At 35.5% G+C, this 25,597-nt stretch overlaps 2 protein-coding genes across 2 annotated transcripts; one reads left to right on the top strand and one right to left on the bottom strand.

Moving 5' to 3' along the window:
- Positions 1-111: 111 nt before the first annotated feature.
- On the bottom strand, positions 112-10,957 carry gpt2 (glutamic pyruvate transaminase (alanine aminotransferase) 2). Its single transcript, XM_056461966.1, has 9 exons — positions 10,410-10,957; positions 8,046-8,135; positions 5,401-5,509; positions 5,066-5,199; positions 4,747-4,990; positions 3,745-3,824; positions 3,125-3,261; positions 649-823; positions 112-481 (listed from the first exon to the last, which is right to left on the bottom strand). The coding sequence occupies exons 1-9, from the start codon at positions 10,707-10,709 to the stop codon at positions 227-229; spliced, it is 1,524 nt and encodes a 507-aa protein (XP_056317941.1). The 5' UTR covers positions 10,710-10,957; the 3' UTR covers positions 112-226.
- A 5,413-nt stretch (positions 10,958-16,370) lies between these two features.
- c7h16orf87 (chromosome 7 C16orf87 homolog) lies at positions 16,371-24,947 on the top strand. Its single transcript, XM_056461965.1, has 4 exons — positions 16,371-16,595; positions 17,372-17,465; positions 21,584-21,763; positions 24,224-24,947. The coding sequence occupies exons 1-4, from the start codon at positions 16,530-16,532 to the stop codon at positions 24,340-24,342; spliced, it is 459 nt and encodes a 152-aa protein (XP_056317940.1). The 5' UTR covers positions 16,371-16,529; the 3' UTR covers positions 24,343-24,947.
- Positions 24,948-25,597: the final 650 nt, after the last annotated feature.

Genomic DNA, 25,597 nt, shown 5'->3' with positions numbered 1-25,597 from the left:
CTGTAAGAGTTACAGTTACCTGCAGCAAACTACTATTATGCAAGCAAGCATTCATTTGATTCTTAAAGGCTACATGAATATAAACCACCACAACTAATATTCATACAGCATATTATTTGTAGTGACATTTAGCTGGCCTTTCAGGTAGGATTTCTAAACAAGTGTTAAACTAGTGTTGCAGGTTCCACCCTTGTTTAATCAGATAACATGCATCGCCATTCCAGTGCTAAAGAAAGAAGGTTTGAACAATTTGCTGTGAGCACTGAAAAACTAGCTCACAAAAACACTCGGTCACATATAGCAATGCTGCAGTACAAGCACTTGCCTTGGCCTCCTCCACGGCTTTAGGGGGGATAAAGATACGAGGAAAGGCGTACATGGCCCCCTGAACAGGATTACACTTAATTCCTGGAACTGCATTCAGGATCTCCTCAGTTAGCTTAGCTTTTTCTGCTAAAGCACCCAGAACCGATGACTTCTCCTGAAAGAGATCGGACAAACCCCATCATGTCACCCAGTCAAAACCTAACAGAGAAATACTTAGGATTGTTTACATTGACAATAGCTTAATCATGTAAACATCTAAATGTTACAGATCAGCAACCTGTTCCAATGTCAATAACCAGTGTTACTTCACACTGGACTGACCTGGTGGAACTGCTGGTATGAGTGCTCATCTGGTTGAGGAGGGTTGACAATGACGTCCATTGCAGCCTGGCCAGACAAGGGTGGACACAGTCGAACAGATAAAAGCTTCACCAGCTGCGCCTTGACCTCAGGATCCATGTTGATCACCTCCATATAACCTCCTCTGAAGCCACACCTGAGCCATGAACATTGACATAAGATCTACATTCATTACAGCCAGACACTACAGGCTAGGGCTGTGCGATTTGGAGAAAATATCTAATTGCGATTTTTAACAGATATTGAGATTTGATTTGAGACTTAATTTTGTGGTCAAGCTTCAACTCAATCTGTAAGCCATGGCAACAATTCTGCGACAGCGCTTAAGTGTACCGATTTTAGTGTCTGTGACTTTGAAATCTAAATATTCCCATATTACTAATGCTGTTTTTCTTTGACATTAATTCGTATATTAACACCATTAACCCACTTGTAAATAACCCACTTGTCCGCGCTTTCCTGTGTGTGTGTTTTTTTTATTATTGTGAGCGTTCCGCATAATTCAGTTGCAATTCTGATTTGGCAGAATGAAAGTGTGCTCACTCAATTGGCTAGTAAGACTGTCACACATTTGCTGTGGGTGGGGGAAATTAAATACGTATTCCATATATCGCAGCCTCTTGCGATTAACTAAATCCCAATGTTTCAAATTGCAATTCCAATTCAATTTTGATTAATAGCACAGCCCTACTACAGACGCTACTTTTTATTCACATGTCCATTCTGAGATAATAGCCATTCATAAAGTGTTTTGCATTTCTTTTGTAAACATCCAAAACAGACTTTAAAGAATTTATTTTCAATTTCAACTTTAATCAATTTATGTCCACATATTTTTAAAGGCTTTACTTTTCTCCTGCACTGGGCCATAAATCTTCACTTTAGCAGTACTTGCATACAAAAAACCTTGCAGTTTTTTTCATTTTCATATAAGGGGAGGGGGCTGAGAAATATTCACAGGGTTTCTACAGGTTTCATGAGGACAAATTTAAGACTTTTTAAAAACACCATTTTGAGGCCATTATGAATGACATTTCAGACGAATACAGGAAAAAACGCCAAGCATTTTTCTAACAGTGCACTGGCAAAAGATTTTTACTTGTTTAGTTCTCATTGAACTATTTCTTAGACGCATATTTTGTAATGGCGTGCCAAAACAAGCCAACTGTAGTTGTATACAGGTTTTATTTTCGATACAACTTTTCTTTTTAATTTCGTTTTTTTAACTATAGTAGAGTAAACGTATGCACAAACGTCTGTCCAGGTCATTGTCCTCACTGGGTAGCTATAAATACATGGAGAACTTTTAAACAAATGGTAATGTTGTGTAAAGATGATAATTAAACCATATTGGTAAATAGAGTTAATAAATAAGACTTTTGATAGAAGTTTTTTTTTAGATGGATTGATAGGTGATTGAATGAGTATTGACTGGGTTGGGTAGCTTTACATGGACAAAGGAAAATTAAGACCAGATTAAAATTATTTAAGACCTACAACACTATTTCAGCAAATATTTGTTTCTGACATTTGAGACTTTATGACCCTGTGGACACCTTGATTCTGAAATATTTCCAACTTTTTTCCAAATTCCAACTTTAAATGGATTTTTAAATAAAAGATACAATTCTGGGAAATACAGTTATAAATATTATTTAATTTTTACCATATTCACCTGTAGTGTCTTGACTTGAAACATAAATTAAGGTTTCTTCTGAAACAAACACAAGTAATTTAAATTCCAGTCAAACCACATTCCATTTGTTGAGAAGCTAGTGTTTTAAATAACAATTCATGTCGAACGAGATTTAAACTTTTTTTTTTTTTTTATATAAAGCAAAAATGTCTGAGGCCTAGTCAGTTGACCGGTTCAAGTCATCCTTACAATTGCCAATAACCCGACACTGAAGGTGGTGGACATTTCAACATCAGGTCTATTTAAATCTTGCAAATTACAAAGTCAGACGACATCTAAATATGTTTCAAGATACTGCGGTTATGTCATGTGAAAGTGTGTGAAGGGTCAGTGAAAGCTGATCTAGAGCAAACCATCTCGAATGACGGCACATGCTAACCCCAGTGAAGGATCAAGAACAGGGACACTCAGCCAACCTGATTTCACAAAGTAGAAGATGTTCCTGGATTAACATCCACATGTTGATCCTTAAGCAACATTCCAATCAGCCAATCAGAATTAAGGGATATGCTTATAGTTTATGTTAAGTTTAGGCTTATGGTTAGGTTTATGCACTTCTACATGAGTGTTATCCAACTATTATTCCCGTCTGATTTTGGGAAAAATGTACAGTTATGGTTGGGTTTAGGATGGTTATGGATTACATTTTCAAACAAAAAATTATATTCCAGGCTCAACATAGATGTTAATCTAGGATGGGCGTCGTACTTGGCAAAATCATGCACGTGCAGGGACACTCACTCTCCCGTGTAGCCTTTGGAAGTGGAATGGAAAGAGGCGAGCTCCACACTGTTGAAGTACTCTGGACCCATCTCGTAAAGCACCTTCTTAAAGGAGTGGAACTGACAGTCTGGAGCATACACATTGTCCTGATACACCTGCCAGTAACAGCACAAAAAACCACTGAGAACATGGTGACCATGGGGAAGTCAAACGAAGTAAACTTACAGTAAACTGCGTTTAGGGAACTGAGGCAAGAATACTTCCAAATACGTTCATGTTCATTTTTTTCAATGATTTTAAAAAGTAGTATCTTGTGAGGATCAGGACAGCGTTTACTTTTACAGAAAAAGAGTATTAGTGTTTATTAACACTATATTGCTTTGCATTACTGTATTTTAAGATTATTTCCTCATTTATTCCTGTGACAGAAAAAAAGCAGAAAACTCGGCATCATTACTCTAGTATTAGGTCTAACATTATCCTTACATTGTAAAACGATGATTGGGTGCTCAAAAACATTACTAATATTATTATTATTACCATCATCAATGATATCTTAATTGCTTAATATCTCAATTTTTTTACACGTTAAATATAATATTATATAATGAATGCAAAAGAGCATGAGTTGCGATTACCTCATCTGACATCACAAAGAGGTTCTCCTCATAAGCAAAGTGCAAGACTTCTTCAATGCATTTTTTACTCTGAACCTGACCTGTAAAGAGAAGACGAATAGAGAAGGGAATGACAGAACTAAAATAAAACAGTTCACCTAAAAAAAATAAATAATAAAAATAAATTTAAAAAATAATTTTCAAAAAAACAAAAAAAAAAGATGCATGCATTATATAATTGAAGCAATCATCTCTCTTGACGCAACTTAAAAAGGCACACAGCTAAACAACTTTTCAGGCTCATGCTTTATACTACATTTAATGCCTCGTGACTAAGTGTTAACGTGTGTGTACACCAATGCATAAAATTAGACAAATGCGCTGCGTTTTGTTTTTGTAAGTTGGACGTGCTGCAGATTTTGTTCACATGCCATGAGCTGCTGAAGTTACAAAAAACAACTTTGTGGTGCTCAAACACAAAACAATATAGTCAAGTAGATCAAATAGGACTCAACGGAGAGTTTCATTTCACTTGTTTTTCTTTCATAGCTTGCAACTTTTTCCCACAAAACATTTGACTAGTTGTTTTGTGCTGTAGTGGAGAACAATAAACAGAAGTGGAAAAGCTTACGCGATATAATACAAAAAGGAAAAAACTGAGGATGACAAGTTCTGTGCAACAACTTGCTTAGTACTATTTAATTCGAGTGATTTTGCACACTCTGCCAATTACCAGTGAAAAAAAAACAAAGAAATTGGGACCTCAAAAAAGAAGAACATATGCAAGTTAAAGTTGTCTTGTTGTGCACAAGATTTGGGGGGGGATTAGGGCTGGGGCTCGAGAATATAATGCCTAGAAATCCAATGGTTGTAACTTTAGAGGTCACCAGCATCAGTCTCCATTCACGAGGCATCATGACTGGAAAAGAACATGAGGTGAAAAGGACACACTCTTCTTTCCAGGGGACATGCCAGCGAACAACCAGAAGGCCATTGTGTTTCCTAGCACACAAGAATACCTACCCGTAGGATTGCCAGGGTTAATGATGCAGATGACTCTGGGCTGGCAGTGCTGTTTGGCAGCCTGATAGGCTCTGTGAAGTTCATTGATGTCCAGGGCCCAGCAGTTGTCCTCATCTAAGTAGTAGTTGACCTGAACAGCATCCATCTCTGAGATTGCAGCAGAGTAAAGCGGGTACTGAGGAATGGGGATCATTACGCCAGTGCGAGAAGAGTCTTTCCCAGACACCAGAAGCCGCAGAACAGTCTTAAATCAGAATTCAATAGTGTTGGTATCACTGGCCAAGTAATCAGTCTCGATTGCACATACACAGATTCTTACCATTATGCCATCACTAGCTCCAGTGGTGAGGTAAATGTCCTCCCAGTTTGAAGGAACTCCCTCATCTCTTTGCTCAATGTATGCAGCGATGTCTTTACGGATGTACTCCACACCAGCACTTGCACTATATGACCCTGTGACAAAAACACATACGTTAGCATTCATAAAACACTTACTGCAGCAAAACACTCAATAGAGTGTTGTGATTCAGGACTATTGTTTCCCAGCTTCCTGAGAACTGCATGATCTGCAATAACAGGGCATCATGGATGCTTTCCAGTCACTACTCTGTAAACAGTTTTATATTCTGATTCCACATTGTGGTCTTCACACACCCAGACTGTGACCTCCGCAGCCCTGCAGGATACGTCGTGCTCTCCATTTTGCATCCTCTGGGAAACTGGGGCTGTCCATCAGCTCAGGGAATGTGCAGAGAGCCACCACCTGCACAAACACAGATTAAAAATGATTTTTAAAGATTTTTCATTGTGCAATAACAGATATACTGTTATCAAAGATAAAACACAAACAAATTCTTAAATGAAATCCAAAAGCTTAAAATACCTAAGATATATTCTCTCAAATTTTGTTGTTGTTGAGGTGGCCACTGCAACTAAATGGATTGTCAGAGACGGCTGACTTGCTCAATAATTATATGACCACAATGGCCAGAAACTATTACTATAAAAGAAAATGTATTTCTACAAATTGTCTCAGGCCACAACACCATCTTTTGTTGAGCTCATAATGAAAACACAGATCAACTCTGACTAAACTAGGCCAATCATAAGAGACCGTCAGCCACTGGAATTTGCAGTGTGTTACAAAACACACTGTGTGGAGTGGTCAACAAAAGTCGCCTTTCTTTCATGCAACCCTACAATGAGCACAAACAGGACTCAGACTCCTCATTAACCTGAACAATCCACATGCTGCAAGTGTTGAAAAACATTTGATCTTGTTTCTAGGTTATGCCTTTTACTGCCCTACCAAGAAAAAAAAATGTTTGGATCGCATTTCTTTACTCGTAATGTCGCTAGTTAAACACACTCAATGCATTTTTTACAACACATCCCACAATTTCTAAAATATCAACCTCTACCAAATGGTTGATATGTCGGCCTATAGTAAAAGTACCAGATTAATACATATACTATGAAAAATCTGAAAATATTAAGTTTGACCAATTTATTTAAAATAATCAAAATAAAAGATTTTTGAACGCTAAATCTTTATTTTTTGTAGTTTGCCATAAAATATTTCAGATTCTGATTTAACATTTTTTTCCCACAATAAAACCAAAATCAAGTGTAGTAGTGCAACAGGATTATGAGTTAAATTTTTTTGTAAACCAACAACGCTGTGTGTGTAAACCATTATTTTAAACGGTCATTCTTTTAATTACTTTACCAGTCATTATTTAAAACAGTCAAAATATGATCAACCATTTGGTATAGTAGGAAGTTAAAGGGTTAAATGGAGATTATTTTTTTCTGTCCAAGGACAAGTCTATTGTGTATACACATAATACAACAATCGGGGTGATTGACATTGTGACAAACAAATATGCATGTTGTGAAAAAATTTAAAAGAATTTATCCGATTTTTTTCTGTTTAATGGTCTACATCCACAGAAAAAAAATATACAGCAAGGATAGGTGGACTTTAAAGTGTGGGTGCCGCATTTAAAAATAGTGACATCAATGGTTAATAAAATCAATAGAGGAAGCATACATGGATGACTAATAAAAAAATTAAAATAAAAAATAAAAACCTCAAGCATTTGGAAAGAAGTCTCAACTAAATAGCCGTATTTTGTAAACTTGTTTCTTGTTAGCGCAACTTTAATATTCTGCCACTGCTGATTTGCCTGAGAAACTGAAAAGTCATTTCCACTGTGCAAGAGAAACATGAAATGCCAAAAGCAGAACAAAAGCTCCACCTCAAAAAAAATAAATAAATAAATAAAATAGTGTACATTTGCATTTATACCAGTGCTGTTTAATTATCGGTAATTGTAGTACTTTTATTAGTTTGAATTTGTTTCCTTTTTAATATACATATTCTAAAAAATTTTCCTTCAAATAAAACTAAGAACTAATCCCTGATTTCTATTAAATGTCTTGAAGCCACATTTTTGTTGTTGTTCATATATCAGAGCAATTCCATGCAAATGTCAACCTTGCCATGAAAAAAAAATAAGGTTATCACCAAAATAGAGAAACCGTTTCTACATTTGTGTAAGCAAGTATTTTACAGTCCTATAAAATACTCAAAAATGTCTCCGTCAAGGTTTTCAAACTATTATTTTTGATTTACCAAAGTAACACAAGTGGCAATTTCACATCTGTTACATCCGTAACAGAGAGTTGTTACATCCATAACAGAGATTTCCCTCATAAATGCAAAAATGTTAAATCAATCATGTTTGTTCTAATAGTGAGCCAACTCTTATTTTGATTGCCATTGTTTCTTTTGGAATGTGCATTTTTTTGGAAATTTTTAATTCACAAAATTTCTACCAAGCATGTTGTACACTGTAAACTCGCAGACTTTTTTTGGTCACATCCATAACACATGATTATTTTCCTCATTTAAAATCTAAAATATGTTTACAGATTGATATTTTTCTGATCCCATAACTCTGTGGTTAGTAGTTTTGGGAAATATAAACAGATGTTTCAATACAATCTTAACATATACTTTTCTATGTGGATTTATGTTTGAGTTTTTACATCACGTCACTTCCATAACACTGGAATTGGTAATCATAGAACTTGCGGTTTTTATTTTACAATGGCTGTGAGAAGTTATAGAATACCTTTGGTTATCCTGATCTACCAATGTATGAAAAAAAAAATTACTATTAATACACCTGGTGGTACTTAATCAAGTTCTGATCCCACCATCTGGTGCCTCTACTCTCAAATCTAAGTCAGAAGTTTTTTTATACAAGAATAGTCAATGCAATGTTGATTACCTGTCTGAGGAAGGTGATTGGTTGCTGTCCCATGGCATGAGCATCACCAATGTTGGCTTTGATGACCTCAGAGAAGGGTTTTGTTCCACCCTATAAGAGAAGAACACAGATGCCCACTATGAGAACAACGCCTATAAAATGTCCTGCCTGCAAACCACACACACACACACACACACACACACACACACACACACACACACACACACACACATCAAATAGACCTGTCCTTGCATGCACCAGACAGCTGTGGGAGAATTATTATGTCTTCCAGACCTGCAGTGAAAGCGGATGTTTGCCTGGACACGCATAATTAGACCTGCTCATTAGTCAGCTTTAAATAAGACCCTCCACAGGCATAAATCTAATAATTTATCTACACGTCACTTACGACCGCAGTGATATTACACTTAACAACTCTGTGGACATTCTGTATCTGTACCATCTAGTCACATGCAAAGGGAGCAACGATTCAAAGTTCAACCGTAAATGAAGGTCACGTTATGAGATGAAGAGACCATCAGGGTTTGAGAGGGATCATGCCCTTGTCAAAGATCCAAAACGCACCTGTTCATGGGCTATAAATAAATCCTTTCCGAAACGCTCATCTGTCATCACTGAGCATGCAAGCTCAAACTTCTTCGTCATGGTAAAGAGCGTTAGATAACATTACTGCTGAATGGTCAGTTTAGAAGGAATCTGAAGTTTTTGTTGCACTGCTTTGATAATGGCATTGCAAGTAGAGCAGAAAGTGGACCGAGTGCACTGCCCCGTTCAAAACAAGCCTCATGGACACAGACAAAAAGAGAATAAATAAATAAATAAATAAATAATAAATAAATAAATAAATAAATAAATAAAAAGATGACGAGCAACGACAAGAGACAAGACAGGGCGGATGGGTGGAGGGATCTCTTTGCGCATTACTTACAACCACTGAGCATGGTATGAAAAAGCAGTATATCCCTGAGGGCATGTCAGAAAATCTCTTTTGAAACTAGTGCAGAAGTGATTTAAATACAGTCACTGAATAATTGTTATATCATTTTAGTTATTCTGTATCAGCTAGTTATTCATTTCCGCCTTAAACTGAACATTTACAATTAATTATTTGGTGAATGCTTCACTTTTTAGCAGTTAAAAAGTATGGGTTTGTTTGTTTAATAAATTAAAGCAGCAATAAAAAAAAAACACTTTTACATATAACTTGATTACATATAAGTGTTCATATACTAGCAGGTGTATGAGAGCAGTTTGCAGATTTAATGCCTAAATACAGGGTTTCTGCAGGATTCTTAAAGCCAAAGACTTTAAAACTCTTTTAAGACCATTAAGATTTAAATTTTAGACTTTTACAAAACTGAACACTAAGGACTCTTCTAATGGCCTAGTTACTTCTGTAAACAGTTTTTCTATTAACAAAAGATCGATGCGGTAAAGGGATGCGTTGCTTTATTTTTTTTTTTCCCCGATTAGGGAATTTAATATGGGGAATTTGCTGTAAAATGTCCAACTGCTGTAGTGAATTGTATCTCTTCACACTAAAACAAAAAAAAAAAAAAAGTTTTGAGATGGATTATTATTTATTGGAAGTCAACCTGATTGGGTATCTTTACTTGCACATACAAAATTAAAGACTTGTTGAAAATTATTTAAGACTTACAAGACATTATTTCAGTGAATTTAAGACCTGTTCAGGTCTAAATGTTTGTTTAAGACATTTTAGGACTTTCAAAGACCTCGCAGACACCCTGTAAATAATATTCCTTAAGAGAAGGCATCTCTTAAAAATCTCCAGAAATCACAATTGTTTTGTAGGTATCGATAAACACTTTTGGAAATTCCTTTGAGTTAAGGCCATATGTAATTTGAATCCTTTTGTCAAATCAATCAAAACTGTTGTTATTACTATGACCTTAAACTTTAATACCTAACATGTTCATTATGCTTAACTGAATACATGTTAGCCAAACACAAATTATTTCAGAGCTGAATATTACAGATATATGGGCAATTCTTGGCTAATAACAGAATACTGCCCGAGCATAACACACATTTTCTGTAAAGTGGCTTGGTAAGCAAGTACAATAATGCTATGATTTACAAATTAAAGATATTTTTGTAACTTTTTTATACCACTGGAGACAACACTGAACAAACTGCATACACTTTAACATTTACCCTCCAGAAAATACACTAAAGGTTGTTTAATTGGGGTATGCATAAACCACAAACTGTGATCAAATAAGTTAAAGGATAAAAAAAGACTATTTTTTAAAAAACAAGTAGCCTTGGGATGCTGTGGTCAGGAGCATGTGACTGTAACTTTGCATCTTTAAAGAAAACAATCTCCGAAACATGTCTTACCTCCTCCAAGCATCTTTCAATCTCTCCAGCTTTGATAACGATGGGTCCTCTCACGGCGTACTCCACAGCTTTCACCTGCGGGTTCAGGGTGTCCATGGTCAGGGTCTTTTCTCGCATCTTACCGTGCAGACGCCCGGCGGGCACTTTAGCCTCGGCGGTGCTGAAGCGCATCTGGCCGTACTTCTCGATGGACGGAGCTTGAGACTTGTGTCTCACCCCGGTAAGAGATGTCAGCGGGGTGCACTGATCGAGAGCTCCGGCGATCAACGACCGAGCTGCCAGCGACTGCAAGCGGAACATATCGGCACAGTGAGAAAGTCAAGTCCGTTTGGAGAAGCAAGCTGTCAAAAGCCCGAGAGAAGGATGCGCGTTTGTACTGATAACGCTAACGCTCGGTCAAACTGTCAGTCAGAAAAAGAAAACGTTAAATCTAACAAATAAAAAGCGCAGTCACTTCAGACAATGTTTCTTTTGTACGAGTCCGGTCTGCATAATGAAGCGTTTGAACCGTATCAGTGATTGACCACACCGCCTGCCTACTATCATCATCCACCCGCCAACCTTAATAGTCTCTCATTCAGCGCGCTCGCGTTTCTGTTCGTCATGGGGGTTGTAGTGTTTTTCTAGTGTAATTAGCTACAGTTTCCATTCAAGTGCTAACACAGCAAAACTACAATACCCAGCGTCACATAAGCTGCCGCAGCCGGTGGGTGTGTGTGAGGGGAGGAGACTTTTCCGACTGTCACAGCCGGCTGGAATTTCATCAGAAAGTATGCAAAAAACCCAGAACAGAACGCGCGCACACTGTGCCATCATAAGTGACACAGATACAGTATTCCTGAATTTCTGAATGTTTTTCTGTTTTCAACTGCTGAATGTTTTTAACATTTATATTTTCACTTAAAGGTGTAATTCACCCCCAAAAAAGAAAATTACATCAGAATTTATCCTCCCTTATGTGTTTTTAAATCTTCATGAGTTTCCTTCATTCGATAAACACAAAAGAATATGTTTTGAAGAATGCTGGTTGCTGGCATCGACTTCCTTTTTCTATTAGTAGCTAGAGGAGAAATGACTGGCTGCCAGCAACCAGGGTTTTTTCAAAGTACCTTCCTTTGTATGTGTGTGTGTGTGTGTGTGTGTGTGTGTGTGTGTGTGTGTGTGTGTGTGTGTGTCTGTCTGTGAGTGTGTGTGTGTGTGTCTGTTTTGTATCTTATCAAATTAAAAGGAAAGATTAATCATCTTCACAAAATGAGTTATTGCGCAGTAAATCCAATCCATTCTTTTGAGGTCAGTAATTTTTCAGAATGAGAGAAAAGTGCAACAGTTTTGTTCATATTTTACTTGCAGGTTTTATTTAGATTTTTTTTTAATGAAATGCTGCCATCTGCTGGAAACAATGCTGTTTGACAAGCAGTCTCTTCTCAAACACTTGATTTATAAAACAGCAATATTGTGAATTATTATTTTAATTATTATTGAATTTTTCAGAATGAGTTGTATACACAGCAATGAGTAAAAGATAAACAGTCTACAGTGTTTTTAGAGGAAAAAAGTGAAAAAATTAACAAAAACCCAGCAGTGATGTCTAATTCAAAGCAATATTACAATACCGTAGTGTTAACAGTTAAGGAAGAATAATAGACTTATAATCAATGCCAAGACAGGTCAAAGGAATTTCCCACAGCTTCTGAAGTGACTTGGATTTCTCTTTTATTACTGTCCAATCTTTTCCATAATTATGGTTTCTTTAATCAGGATTATCCAGTCCTTGACAAAAAGGGGTGGGAATTATTATTATTATCATGATATGATCATTCAGAAATTTGTAATATACCTTTTATTTGTACTATAACATTGTTTGTCAGGTTGTCTTTATTATTATAATCATTATCATGGCTCAGTGGTTAACACTGTCACCTTGCAGCAAGAAGGCCGCTGGTTCGAGTTCCAGCTGGGTCAGTTGGCGTTTCTGTGTGGAGTTTGCATGTTCTCCCCGTGTTGGCGTTGGTTTCCTCAGGGTGCTCCGGCTTCCTCCACAGTCCAAAGACATGTGCTGTAGGTGAATTGAATAAACTAAAATGGCCATTGTGTGTGTGTTTGCGTGAAAGTGAGGGTGTATGGGTGTTTCCCAGTACTGGGTTGCAGCTGGAAGGCCATCCGCTGTGTAAAACATATGCTGGATAAGTTGGCGGTTCATTCCGCTGTGTTGACCTCTGATGAATAAAGGGACTGAGCCAAAGGAAAAATGAATGAATGAATTTTTAAGTATTTTTACAAGGCAAAGTAAAACTGAACTCAAAACTCTTGACTTGTCAGTGAAGTTATTTGATGAAAAAAATCCTCAAACAAGATATTCATTCAGTCACAGAAGATATTCAAGGAAATGTCATCAACACCCTAAGCACCAGCAGCTTACGTCATCTTGTGTGAGGTTAAAAGAGCAGTGTTGTGCTGAACAATGACCTGTTTAACATATGAAGAGCACATAAGTTTCCCACAGTGCAACCAATAACCATGAAGTCTGCAGAGCCACACATGATATTCTTTTAAGATTGTCTTTTCTGTTTCAATAGGCACTCAGCACAAGGCTTTTAGGTACTTTCTACTTCATTAGGCACTCAACACAAGGCTTTAGCCATTGTTCAGTGACATGGAGAAAAATGCTGCTTTACTGCTGTAAATTCTGAGCAGTTTAAGGCTTGTGCTTCAAAGAGTGTATGGCATGCAGTGTCCGGGGAGTTACTACTAACAGAGATAGCACCAAAAGAGTGAGGAAGGAAATGTTTTACACAGATGACAGGACTGACTGGAAGAACTATAAAAACTGCATGTTGTAATAGCATATTTGTGTTGAATGGGAGTAGGCCCACTATTTGGGACATTCTACCAGAAACGTACATTATCTGTTCCTGATATAAAAACATAAATACAGTGAATAAAAAGTATTTCTTCCAAAAAATGTCTAAAATGGACTGATGGTTGATTTTTGTGAGTTGTTCTGTGAAGGAATATGTTATTCATTTGGTTCTCTTTACAAACATAAAACCCTGTCGTTTTCCTTGTCCTGACCCCAACTGAACCTGCAACTTTAATAGTTCTGTTATGCTAAAAACTGTTATTTATGGGGATTTTTTTTTTGAAATAGCAAGTTTAAGTGGTTATCATTCACATCACATGCTTTAAAACATGAAATTATAAGTAAATTTAACAAATAAATACTATTTTACAATTGTCCCCATGTTTCTGTCAGTCCTGTCACATTTGCATTACATTTAACATAAAATGTGTGCAATACACCTTTAAGGCTATGACTCGGAAGTGACATGATTTGACAGAGGAGAAGCTGACAGTGATCAAGGATTCCAACTGTGTCCCAATTTTGGCAAGGTGGTAATGGTAAATTATTTATCTCAAATATTACTTCCAAAAGTATTTATTTATACAAATTGTAATGTCTGCTTCATCATAAACCTTATTCTTTTTTATGCAGATTTTATATCCATAAATGTATATTTTCAAATTGCAAGCCAATATTTATAGCATTTATACAAGAGATTAAAAATTACTTACTTACAATTCCAGATTGATTTAACAAGATAGCGCTCAAAACTTTACATTTCTACATTGCTGTTATCTTCTTATTTTGCCCTCTTCATTCTCAATTTAATTATCTATTATATATATATATATATATATATCCTTAGATCAGATAACCTGTTAATATTAATTAGATTTTTGTTTTGATTTTTGTTGTCTTTTTTTCTTCATTTTCATTCTTTATTGGCACCATTGTAAATAATTTATGATTATTATTGTAAATGATGTGCACCACATGTATCTATCTGTTGTACAATAATGTTGAAAAAAGTGTTCAAAGATACATTCTATCATTAAATTGTATGATTTTATGCCTGTTTTGTATGATTTTTTAAGGACAACAAGCTTAAATCAGGCCCTGTCACATTATTTATAAGTGAACATGTACATTTGTCAACATTTATTCATTATTTTGCATAATTTTAACAGGATAACTCACCCCAAAATAAAAATGTACTCACTATTTACTCCCTCCCAAGTGGTTCAAAATTTCTATGACATTTTGTTTGGTGTTGTACACAAAAAAAATATATATTTTTAAAAATGTTGGAAACCTGTAACCAACATTTACTATAGAAGTTAATAGTTACCGATTTCCAACATTTTTCAAAATATCTTCCTTTGTGTCCAACATATGTTTGCATATAATGAACATTTTGATTTGTCTCCTATGTTGTCAGATAAAAGAAAAGTCTAGAAGTGGATGGGGTTCAAAATGGTATTGTTTTAAAGGAATAACTGGAAAAAACCTTAACTGGAGAAAAAAACTCATAAGAAAAAATGTGACAATTGTAAGTAAATATGAACATATCTGAAAGTTAATGTATAGGTAAAGTGAGCTATGTTTAAAAAATAGCATGTCAGCTGTTGAAATAATAATAAAAAAGCTGTTCATTTACTACAGAGGTAAGTGATTTTCAATTAAATGTAACATAAGCTCCTAACATCCACAACACTGACTCTCTCCTTCTGTTTAAATCCAGACTTAAAACTCATCTGTTCAAAATAACTCACTCTTTATAACAGCATGCTACATTCTATTTTTATACTGTTGGTTTATTTTTTTAATGTTGAATTGTCTATTTGTTGTACAATTTTAATTTATTGAATTGTGTATATATATGTTGTACAGTCACTTTGGGTTTCTTGAAAGGTGCTTTAAATGCAACGTATTATTATATTATTATATAAGTGCAAGTCAACAGCTAGTGGAAGGCTGAGAATTTTTTCAAAGCAGTTTTTATATAGCTTCATGACACCCAAATGTATCATCTGGAGAAACAGCTATTCATTTTGTTTTGCCTGTACTTTTCTAGCCACTGTCTTGCAAAAAAAAAAAAAAAAAAAAAAAAAAAAAGCAAGGATCACAGTTTCAGCTAAAAATCTTCATTAATGCATTAACTAAAAATAAAAGTCACCTTCTATTTTGATGGCTTGGGTGTAAATAAGCAAAGAGTAAGTAAAAAGGAAATTAAAAGCTAATTAAGATCTAAGTTTTATTTTTGGATGACAAATTCTTTTAAATCGATGTAATGTTTTATATTTTACAGTGGATCTGTGTCAAAGATATTTGAAATATTACAACCATTGTAAAAGGGATCAGTGTGCCAGGCTGTTGCGAATATTGGGCAAAGAAATGTTTGTTGTTTATGAGTTAAAAAGATTCGTTAATCAGCATAAAAATCAAATTCATCACCCACAACTAGTTGTTCAGATTATGCATTAGGTTATAAGAAACATTTGTTATATTTATTCCAGGATATTTAGCAAATAATGAGAAAGCTAATTTGAAGCTAATTTACAAAGGAGACACAAATTCTTCTGTGATGTGAGGAAACAATTATAACTCTTTGAGTTTAAAAAGGTGGTATAGGGCAGATATGTAGATATTACAAATGCAATCTGATGCTCTCTCAGACTTCCACACACACATTTACAGTTACAATATTGACACAACAGGATATTATATATGAAAGGGTACATTCTTGGTAATGTTCATTTAAAGATGTATCTTGGAGTGTTATAAATCATCATACAGACATAGCATTAGAAAGCGATGGCCGTTTGTCTCAAACAGCATAATATTAGTTTCTCCTACATCAGCACTTATTGTTCTTCACACGTGACTCTCGTGCTGAAGTGCGCATGCTCGCCGAGTGCTGCATTCATAAAGGAAATATCTGGGACTGAAAAATATTACATTTCGCTCACTCATAACTGCTTTTACTGCTTTAACTTAATGATGTACGTACTCAACTATAGAGAGGGTGCAGGCAAAAATCATAACAATATTTTCATTGCTGACTGTTAGTCACGTGAACTGCCAGCCGAGGACCGAACTGAGCTCCAGAGAGCGCATGCGCAGTGTGTATTGTACGATTGATGGTCGGACGGTTTGTGTGTGTCTGAGCTCCCGGGAAGCCGATCAGCTGCACTTCTCTGTGTGCGTTAGTGCAGCTGGAAGTTTTACAGTGCGATCGCCAAGGTCTGGGGATATTTCTGAAGATCGTTGTTATAAACATGTCTACTAATAAAGTGAAAAAAGTGAAAATGGCCACCAAATCATGCCCGGAGTGTGACCAACAGGTGAGGCGTTTTTTGAGAATGAATGATACATATATTTGTGTTTTTGCTGAAAATTTTAATCCATAAATTGATATTTTTAGTAATTTATGTGATTCAGTTAGGGTTTGTCATTTGTTAGCCGTTTGTGACCTAGAAACAGCGTTGCTAGGGGATGTAAAATATCGTTTTCACATTTTGTCGATTATATCGAAGTGATATTACTGATATTATGTGTCGTATTGCATGCACTATTCCACCTAATTTTGTTTCCATTGTAGTTTGGCGATTAAATTGTGTATTTGTGTAAAATAATTCACCTTACTGAATTGAAACAATCAAATTGGATAGCTTTTATGCTCTCTCTGTTCGTCTCGTTAAATAACACGGAGGCTTGACTCTGCGATTACACTGTTTACACGTGTGCTTGAAGACTTCAACCACTTCTAATGATGACTAAATGAAATATTAGAGTTGTATAAATATGCCTATGTTTATTTTGTCCTTGAGCAAACAGATTCCACGTCACTGCAGATCATTTCATAAGCCTGTATTTTTCAATCTCATTGTTCTTGTGTTTTGGCACCTAAGCAGAAAACTATTGTTTCCTGTTTACTTCAAAGTCAATGTCAGTTTTCTCCAAATTAAACACCAGTGTTGCAATAATAAGGCACAGCATATTTTCCCCTCTTTAAATGCTTAATATAGAGTGGTGTTCTTCCAGTTGTGGGAAATATTTAGTCATTTATTGTACACAAGTCTCACTGTGCATTGTGAGCTCTTTCTCTCTGTTTCCTCAGATTCCTGTGGCTTGTAAATCCTGTCCTTGTGGATACGTCTTCATCAGTCGAAAGCTTCTCAATGCCAAATTAAATGAGAGGTCTGGAGTAATGGGTAAATTATATGTCTTATGTTTTACGCATAGTCTCACACATCCACTCCTATGCAAATGATGTACTTTTAAATTATTTTCAAGTGGCCTTGATTTGAATATTGATCTAGAAAAGGACTTCCCTGCAAGGGACGTTCAAAACTATCAAAGTGTAATGTCATAATTGATATGGATAAGCAAACTTTTCTCTTCGACTAAAAATATGGTCATTTATGCGGATAAACAAAAATGCTTTTGAGTATCAAGTGTGAAAAGGGCCTAAAATTAGTCAGCTCAGGTTTTCTTGCTACACTTATGAGTCATGCTGATAACAAAATGTTATTTACATTTTCTTTTTTACTGTTGATATGTGTTGTACTCATTTGACTGATGAATGGAAATAAATAGCAGGCAAGTTTCCAGTCAGCAAGATGTGTTGCGAATACTGAAATGAGTGGCGCAGTGGCGGCTGTTTGCTTGCTTGAATGAGTAGTGCTAAGAGGAATTGGGGGAAGGGCAAACTAATTCCTGTCTGAAAAGCTTGTTCCTGCTGCCTCTCTCTCTCTCTCGCACTTTCTTTCTTTCTCTCTTTCTTTACTCCCTCCTGCCACTTATATTAAGCTAGTGACATGTTAAGCTAGTGACAATATTTTAATAAACTTATTTTTATGTCTTATTTATTCAACTTTTAAAAAAATTACTAAAATATAAGATTTTATTTACAGTTCGGTGGTTTCTTTATGTTTTAATGCTAGGAGACGCTTGCAGTGATTTCTCAAATGTGGAAAATATCTAACAAAAGCATGTTCTGTGTGATAAGAGGCCATCTTGGGTTGTTATAATCTTGTTGAAATGTGATGACTGTGTGGATTATAATTACACACTTTGAAAATGTGGCCACATTTCAGTGTGCAGTATTTTACAATTCCCCTGACTCTATTTTTATAAACATAATCTTGGGGTTATAAAAGAACACTTCAATTAGATTTTCTGCCATTTAATCTTATTATTCAACATCAGGTTTTAGGTCAGTCATGAGTATTGTATTGGATTGTATAACATAGGAAACAGCCTCTCATTGTGCAATCAAACCGGCAGATATTCTCAAACTTGCTTAAGTTTTATGATTTTTATTGTTTAAAGCTAAGCTGGCTAGTGCATTGCGATTTTTGGTGGCTCAAAGTCAATCTATGATTATTACATTGAGTTATGACTGGAATGTTTTGCACAACGTTCTTTGTTTGAGAGTTTTTGCAGTGTGATGTTTACATTGATTTGCGCACTTATAGTTTTTATCTATGAATAATTGAGAGCTTTCTGCATGTCACATAACAAATTCATTTGTTAATATTTAGATGGTGTAAGAATCTTCTCATGTTAAGTTAACACCAATAGAGTTTTTTTTTTTCTGAAAGAATTTTGTTTTCATTTATAACATCAGGTTTCTGTTTTAGCAGCAGTATATTTATACAAGGCTTACCCTTCACTCTGCTAAGAATAATGTGCTCAATCTGAAATGGGACAGACTTTTTTTAGACTGCCCTGCCTGTCCTTGCTTTGTTTGCTCTTTTGTAAGGGAACTGTATTTCATGAGAAGTATGAAGTCTGGGATATAGAGTAGACATTTATTAAATATTTATGCTTGTCGATTTGATCCAATAACAGTTATTTGGGACAAACCAAACGTGATAATTGTGCAGTGTAAATTGAAGATAAAGAACATTTTACCACATGCATAATGGTTAAAACGATGCTCATTTGTTGTCCTTTTATAGTCCTTTCATAGTTTCTCATACATTTGTTACAACATGTGGAGACCGAATGAAGAAAATGAATATTGTTTTCACAGCATTTAAGAAAACCAGTTTGGTAATTTAATTATTTCAAAATAAAATATCAATTAACAATAGTAAGAAAAATATATTTAAAATGCAAAATAGGTTAAATTGTTATATCACATTTGTTTGAAACTATAATTGAATGTGACCTATTAAAAATAAATGTACTTTTTTTTTTTTTTCGTATTTTAATGTAATTTGAAATTCAGACATAAAGCCACTAGGACTTACTGGTGATTTTGTCATAATTGTGAAGGAGTTGTGCAGTGTTCATTAGCCGCAGAACAGAGCTCTTCTTGTTAGTGCAGGTTATTGACGGGGCCTGGATTCCTGAGTTAATGTGCAGTCATACAGCAGGCCTGTGAAGGGAGGGAGCAGAAAAAGATCTTATCACAGTTTCAAATTAAATGGCTTCCATAGAAACACTTGACTGTAAAATACATTTTTGTTGATGACAGAATGGGTTGTCGTCAGTAATTTACAGAATTGAGTTGCACCACGATCGTTAAATTATTCAAGTGCTTGATGTGAATAAATAAATGTGACAAAATATTTTTTTGAAATTTCACATGTAAAAATGTTTTAAACTAGATTATTATTATTGTTGTTATTATTATTATTGTTGTTATTATTATTATTATTATTATTATTATTATTATTACTATTACTACTATTATTATTACTGTCTAGCATAATTATTGTCTGGTTTTAAATGCAGATTTTATGAATATTCGTTGCGATACCACATGGTGTATACATTATATGTAGGCCAAATGGTCTTCACGCTCAAAAACAAAACAAGTAAAACTGATTAAATTAGGGTATTTCCATCGCTGCACCCTGTTTGAATATTTTTTTCTGAGCAAGAAAAATATATATTCTTGATTGTCATACTTGACCATGATATACAAAAGGAATGTCATATGGCATAGTAATAGCATACATATAAAAATGTTGTCAGCCATATTTACAACAATAATAATTGGATAACGTATATTAGAATGCTCCATTTGAAGGATCACAGTACAAAATACCCCAAAATATAAATTAAATCAATTTTTAACACTTGCCTCTTAACTAGTAGATTTTTAAACCCAATTGCCATGTTAACAAGAGGTATTAATCATTTAATATCATGTTATACATGTTATGATCACTAATCATTTTATTTATTTTGAAAAATAGAGGTTAAAAGAAATTAGATTTTTACAAAAAAAAAGAAAAAAAAAAAGCTATGTTACATTATTCATTCATTCATTTTTTTCAACCCATCACTGGGAAATATGTTACATTTATAAGAACTTTTTTCACCCATATTTTAATCTTTCATAAATATAACATTTTATAATACATAAATAGGGCAATTAAAAGTTAATAGTGACAAAAAAGTCACAACATCTTGTATATGCCAAATACAAATTCATATATTTATGCCAAAAATATTTAGTTAAGACCTTATGCTGTCAGTTAATCTGCCATTGGAAATTTGTCTTTGATAAAATATAAATATATTATCTGCCAAATTCCCCATGTATGTATTTTGATCCTTGAAGAGCTTTGTGTATTATCATTATTCTTCTGGTGCAGTCATTTTGAAATCGTCGCTCAGCTCAGCTCTCCTCTCTTCACATGCTTGCTAGAGTGTGTTACTAATGACGTTTACTGGAGACCGAAGAGCCCTATAAATAAACTCCCTCAGTGAAGCACAGGCCTACTTCCTTTAGTAACGAGCTCTTAATTCTCTGATTACAGCACTGCGTATGGCTGTGTTTTTCATTTGATGATTTACATGTGGATTGATACTCTCTTTTGACCAATTAATGTTGGGGGATGGGCTTAAAAAACAAGTGAGCTGCTGTTTGTTAAAACAATCTACTTTGTGTGTGTGTAGAATGTGATTGTGCTAACCCCAGTTACTTATAATCTGCACACAGAAATTCACAGATTGCCACAGATTTTTAGCCCATCATTGAGTCTACTTATTTACTTGTGTAAATGTGTGCAAATTTTATATTTATTCAGTTTTTAAATTATTTTCAGTAATATTATTTACTAATATGAAGATGTTCATTTGATTTATCTACAATACAGCTTGTAAAGTAATATTTTCTGTCTTTCAGTAAATATATTATATAAGAGACTTGCTTTGTTTACCAAATAAGTGGACCTAATTGGATTTGCATTGTATTTAATTTAAAATCATTCTGCATAAATCTGCAGATTTTTTTTTTTTACAAAATTCTCTGCAGAAATAGTAAAAAATGTCAGCTCTCCTTATAACTTAACCTTCAATTACATTTCAGACAAATTAGAAGACAAGAGAAGACGGACAGAAAGAATTCGAAAAGAGAAGATCAACTTAACATCCACCAGTGATATGGAAAATAGGAGAAGATCCCGAACTAACAGTCATTCAGATCCAATCCGCAGAGGGCGAGGGAGACCCAAAACTGTTGGGTTGAAGAAACAAGAAGAGGAAAAAGGTAATTCACTCACATCTGTCTGTCATTATAGTACCTATATACATGAGCATTAAGAAATGCTGGGAGGTTTATTTTATATTGTATGTCTGTTGTTTGTTTTAGTAACAGGGTGTCCGCAAGGTCTTAAAAAGCATTAAAAGCTGATAGATCAAATATGAGAAAAACAAGGCCCTTAAAAGGTATTAAAAAAGTCTTAATCGAGTTTTTACGAGGTCTTAAATTTTGTTCAAGCGTTGTCCAAAGTGTTTGACTCCAAAAATATTTATATTTATTTTCATTTATTTATTGATTTTCCTCCTAATATTAACAACGACGTGCTCAATCCACATGATTGATTCATGCTGGGGCGCGTCTGGCCAAGCATGTAACCAAGCCTTAGAGTGAAACAGATGGCAAAATGGGAAAATGTAAGATAGTGTACTCATGGTTGGAGAAAGACGAGTTTGAACAGTGGCTTAAGCCTGTCGCTGAAAACAACTGAGTAATTGACTCTTTCAAGCTTTGTTTGTTTGATTTATTTAACTACAACTGTTTAATAACAACTCTTTATTAAGTTAAATGTTTAATACTGATTAAAACTTGAAGTGGCAATGAGGTCTTTAAATATTCTCAGAAGGTCTTTAAAAAGTCTTGAAAAGGTATTGAAATTACCTTTAGGATTCCTGCAAATACCCCAAGTAAAGTGATGCCAAATAATGTCAATTAAGCCAACATCTTTCAAATCTCTTTACATTTTTTTAAAGGGAGAGTCAAGCCAAAAATGAACATTTACTCATTCTCGAGTGGTAATAAATCTTTGAGTTTCTTTCTTCTGTTGAACATAAAAGAAGATAATTTGAAGAAAGCTGGAAATCTGTAACCATTGACATCCATAGTAGGAAAATCAAATCCATGGTTACAGGTTTTCAAAGCCACTTCAGTTTTGGTGAACTATCTCTTTAATGTGTGTGAATATAAGTGAAGTTCATTTATAAACTAATTTGGAGAGGATCACGTGCTTATGATTGCTCGCAATCGTCCCACATTATTCAATTTATGATTCACCAATCAGACAATTCCTAAGCCACTATAAAAACCCTAAGTTCCATATAACAGCCATCTTCGTTTTGAAGAATCCCCCCTTCCATCCCTACTCCTCCTCCTTTCCTAGATGGGTGGCATGATGGCCTAGTGGTTAGCACTGTTGCCTCACAGCAAGCACGTCTCTGGTTCTAGTCCTTACCAAGCCAACAGACATTTCTGTGCAGAGTTTACGCGTTCTCCCCGTGCTCACGTGGGATTCCCCTGGGTTCCCCGATTTCCTCCCACCGTCCAAAAACATGCAACTTAAGTTAATCGACTAATCCAAATCGGTACCTTAGACATGCTCAAAGTAAGTAGTTATCTCTTTAGAGCAATCACTATCTGTTCATTAGCTACTACAGCAGGGAAGTTCTCGAGATCTACCTGAGCTCAAAGTCCCCTCTTGCCTTGCAAAAGGGAGGGAGCCCCAGGCTTGAGGAGCTTTTGAGCTTAGGGCTCTCTCCCGGGACAGCATGCCAATCAAGCTTTATAATCAATTATCAGCTAAGAGTGAAGTCTTGAAACGCATTTTAAAAAGGCTGACAAAAAGTGTTAAATGCAAAACAAACAAAACTATAAGCAGCGCAATTCCAATATGTTAAACATTAAGAAATTTTTCAGAGAAGTTGTTGAAATATTCGCCTACATTTAGAAAATGAAATATTTTGATGGATATATTTTCAAATGTTTGAACGTTCTCCTGTTTGGCTTGGAGTAGGCAAGACCTACCTGACATCCCACTCCTCAATCTGACCTTTACTCCCATCTTGCCCCTCTCTGATTTCACACTCTCCCTAGAGATTCCTGTTTATTTGCATTTGCATTGAGAATAAAAGCCTCTTTTTGGCATGTCTCCACTGATCCCACTGAATCGGTCTTCACTCCCAGCCACACCTAGCTGTAAACCAAACAGTTTTTCATATTAACTGGAACCCTCTGTGACTGTCAAGCAACCCCAGTAAGCTTTAGATAAAGCCAGATCTCCATGCATGTGGACAACGGAAATATTCAGCAGTCATCGAGCAGGCATGCAGTTCATTGTACGGTTTCCAAGTGTACGGCTTTCATATTGTGGATTAATGATTTACACACACGCTTCTTTCTTTACTCTGCTGAATAAATCATTGCCGGGTTGGAGGCGTCTGTGCATCAGCTCTTCCATGCACCATCAGCTCTTCCATGGAGAGTGTTGATTTTCAGGCCACTGCTAATCACCTGCACCTTTCATATATGTTTATTCAATAAAGAGTTTGATATAAATGACATTATTATGACGCTCTGCGCTTTTGGTGGTTGAATTATGCTTTGTGTACAACATTGGCTCAGTTCCATGTTGATAACAGTCCGGCCATGGATGGGGTTTTTTTTAAGCATTTTTTTTTTTCATTTCTTTCACAGAAAAACAGGAAAAGGAGGTTGACATTTATGCCAACCTTTCAGATGAGAAGGCCTTTGTGTTTTCAGTGGCCTTGGCTGAGATTAACCGCAAAATTCTGGGCCAGAGACTCATCCTGTAGCAGACGTTGGAAACATTTGCTGCTGAATCTCAGGACTCTTATTTCCGTGGGTGTGCGGGTGTCCCATATGTCTGTGTAAAAGCCAGTGGGGAAACTCTGACCCGAAAAGCTTAAACCCCACTGCCTGTGTGGCCGAAGCTCAGTGGCGCCGCTGCTTCGGATTGGTGGGATTTCAGACACCTGGTCTGAGGGAAAAAAAGACTCAACACGAGAGAGAACTGTATTAATCATTAGTGGTGTAGGATTCTCTCAATTTTAATGACAGTTTTATGGAATGTATTAAATGTTCCTTCCGGTCATTTCTTAACATTTTAGGCTGTTTATTGGAGGTTCACCAAAAAAGCAAATCGCGTCTGGTGCCATTATTCAGCTGATCTATTCCAATGTTTGTTTATTTAGTTGCCAGTGAGCCATATTATTTCACAAGTAACCAAGTGTATGCTGAACCCAAGGAAACGCAGGATTAATGGTTATTTATTATGCCTCGACCACTTTAATTTAAGTGTGTATATTTCCCCTTTTGTTATTGTTTGACGAATGGTAACAACATAAATGTGTAATATTTACCCTGTATACAAATATATTAAAAACTGATTGCATTTGAACTCGTTTGTCATGTGCCTCTCTTTTAGGATGGATTTGGAGCAAGGAAAACGCCTTTGGCAACTCTCGTAGAGAGCTCATATTTCAGCTGTTCTACAGCTCTCATCAAATCTCAACTGTTTTGTTTCAGTCTTTTACATTCAGTATTTTAACAGGAAGAAGAACAGTGTGTGAGGATTGTACTTTTAATGCCAGTTTGTTATTTACATAACATTATTATTATTAACAAAGTGTCCAGATCATCTTAAAATGGGTGTGTATCTATTTCCATTATCAGTTCAAAATGTGTTAGCTTTTCTTGTGAGCATCTGCTGCAGAAAGTGTTTTCTTCCCCCAAAGCTTTATCACCAAGCAACACACTCACCTCGGAAAATCCACTGTGCTGTTTCCACAGAGATGATGGATCACCGGCTCTATATTCCCTTTTACATTCGTCACTGATTCACCCCCACCAACCTTTCGGTCTCTCAAAGGGCATATTAATGAATAATTTACAATGTAAAACAAGCTATCTTAACAGTGCAGTATAGTCAATATATCCTACCTGGGTTCAGACAATAATGTGCAGTAAAGTAAAAAAAATTTTTTTTTTTGCTGCTTAAGCTCTTTTCAAGCAATATTTCATAGTCAACATATTTCCTTGTGAACAGTC

This window comes from Danio aesculapii, chromosome 7 (assembly GCF_903798145.1).
Source record: "Danio aesculapii chromosome 7, fDanAes4.1, whole genome shotgun sequence".
NCBI classification, from domain to species: Eukaryota; Metazoa; Chordata; class Actinopteri; order Cypriniformes; family Danionidae; genus Danio; species Danio aesculapii.
The sequence above is the reverse complement of the archived record's forward strand: the minus strand, read 5'-3'. Positions and strand labels throughout refer to the sequence as shown.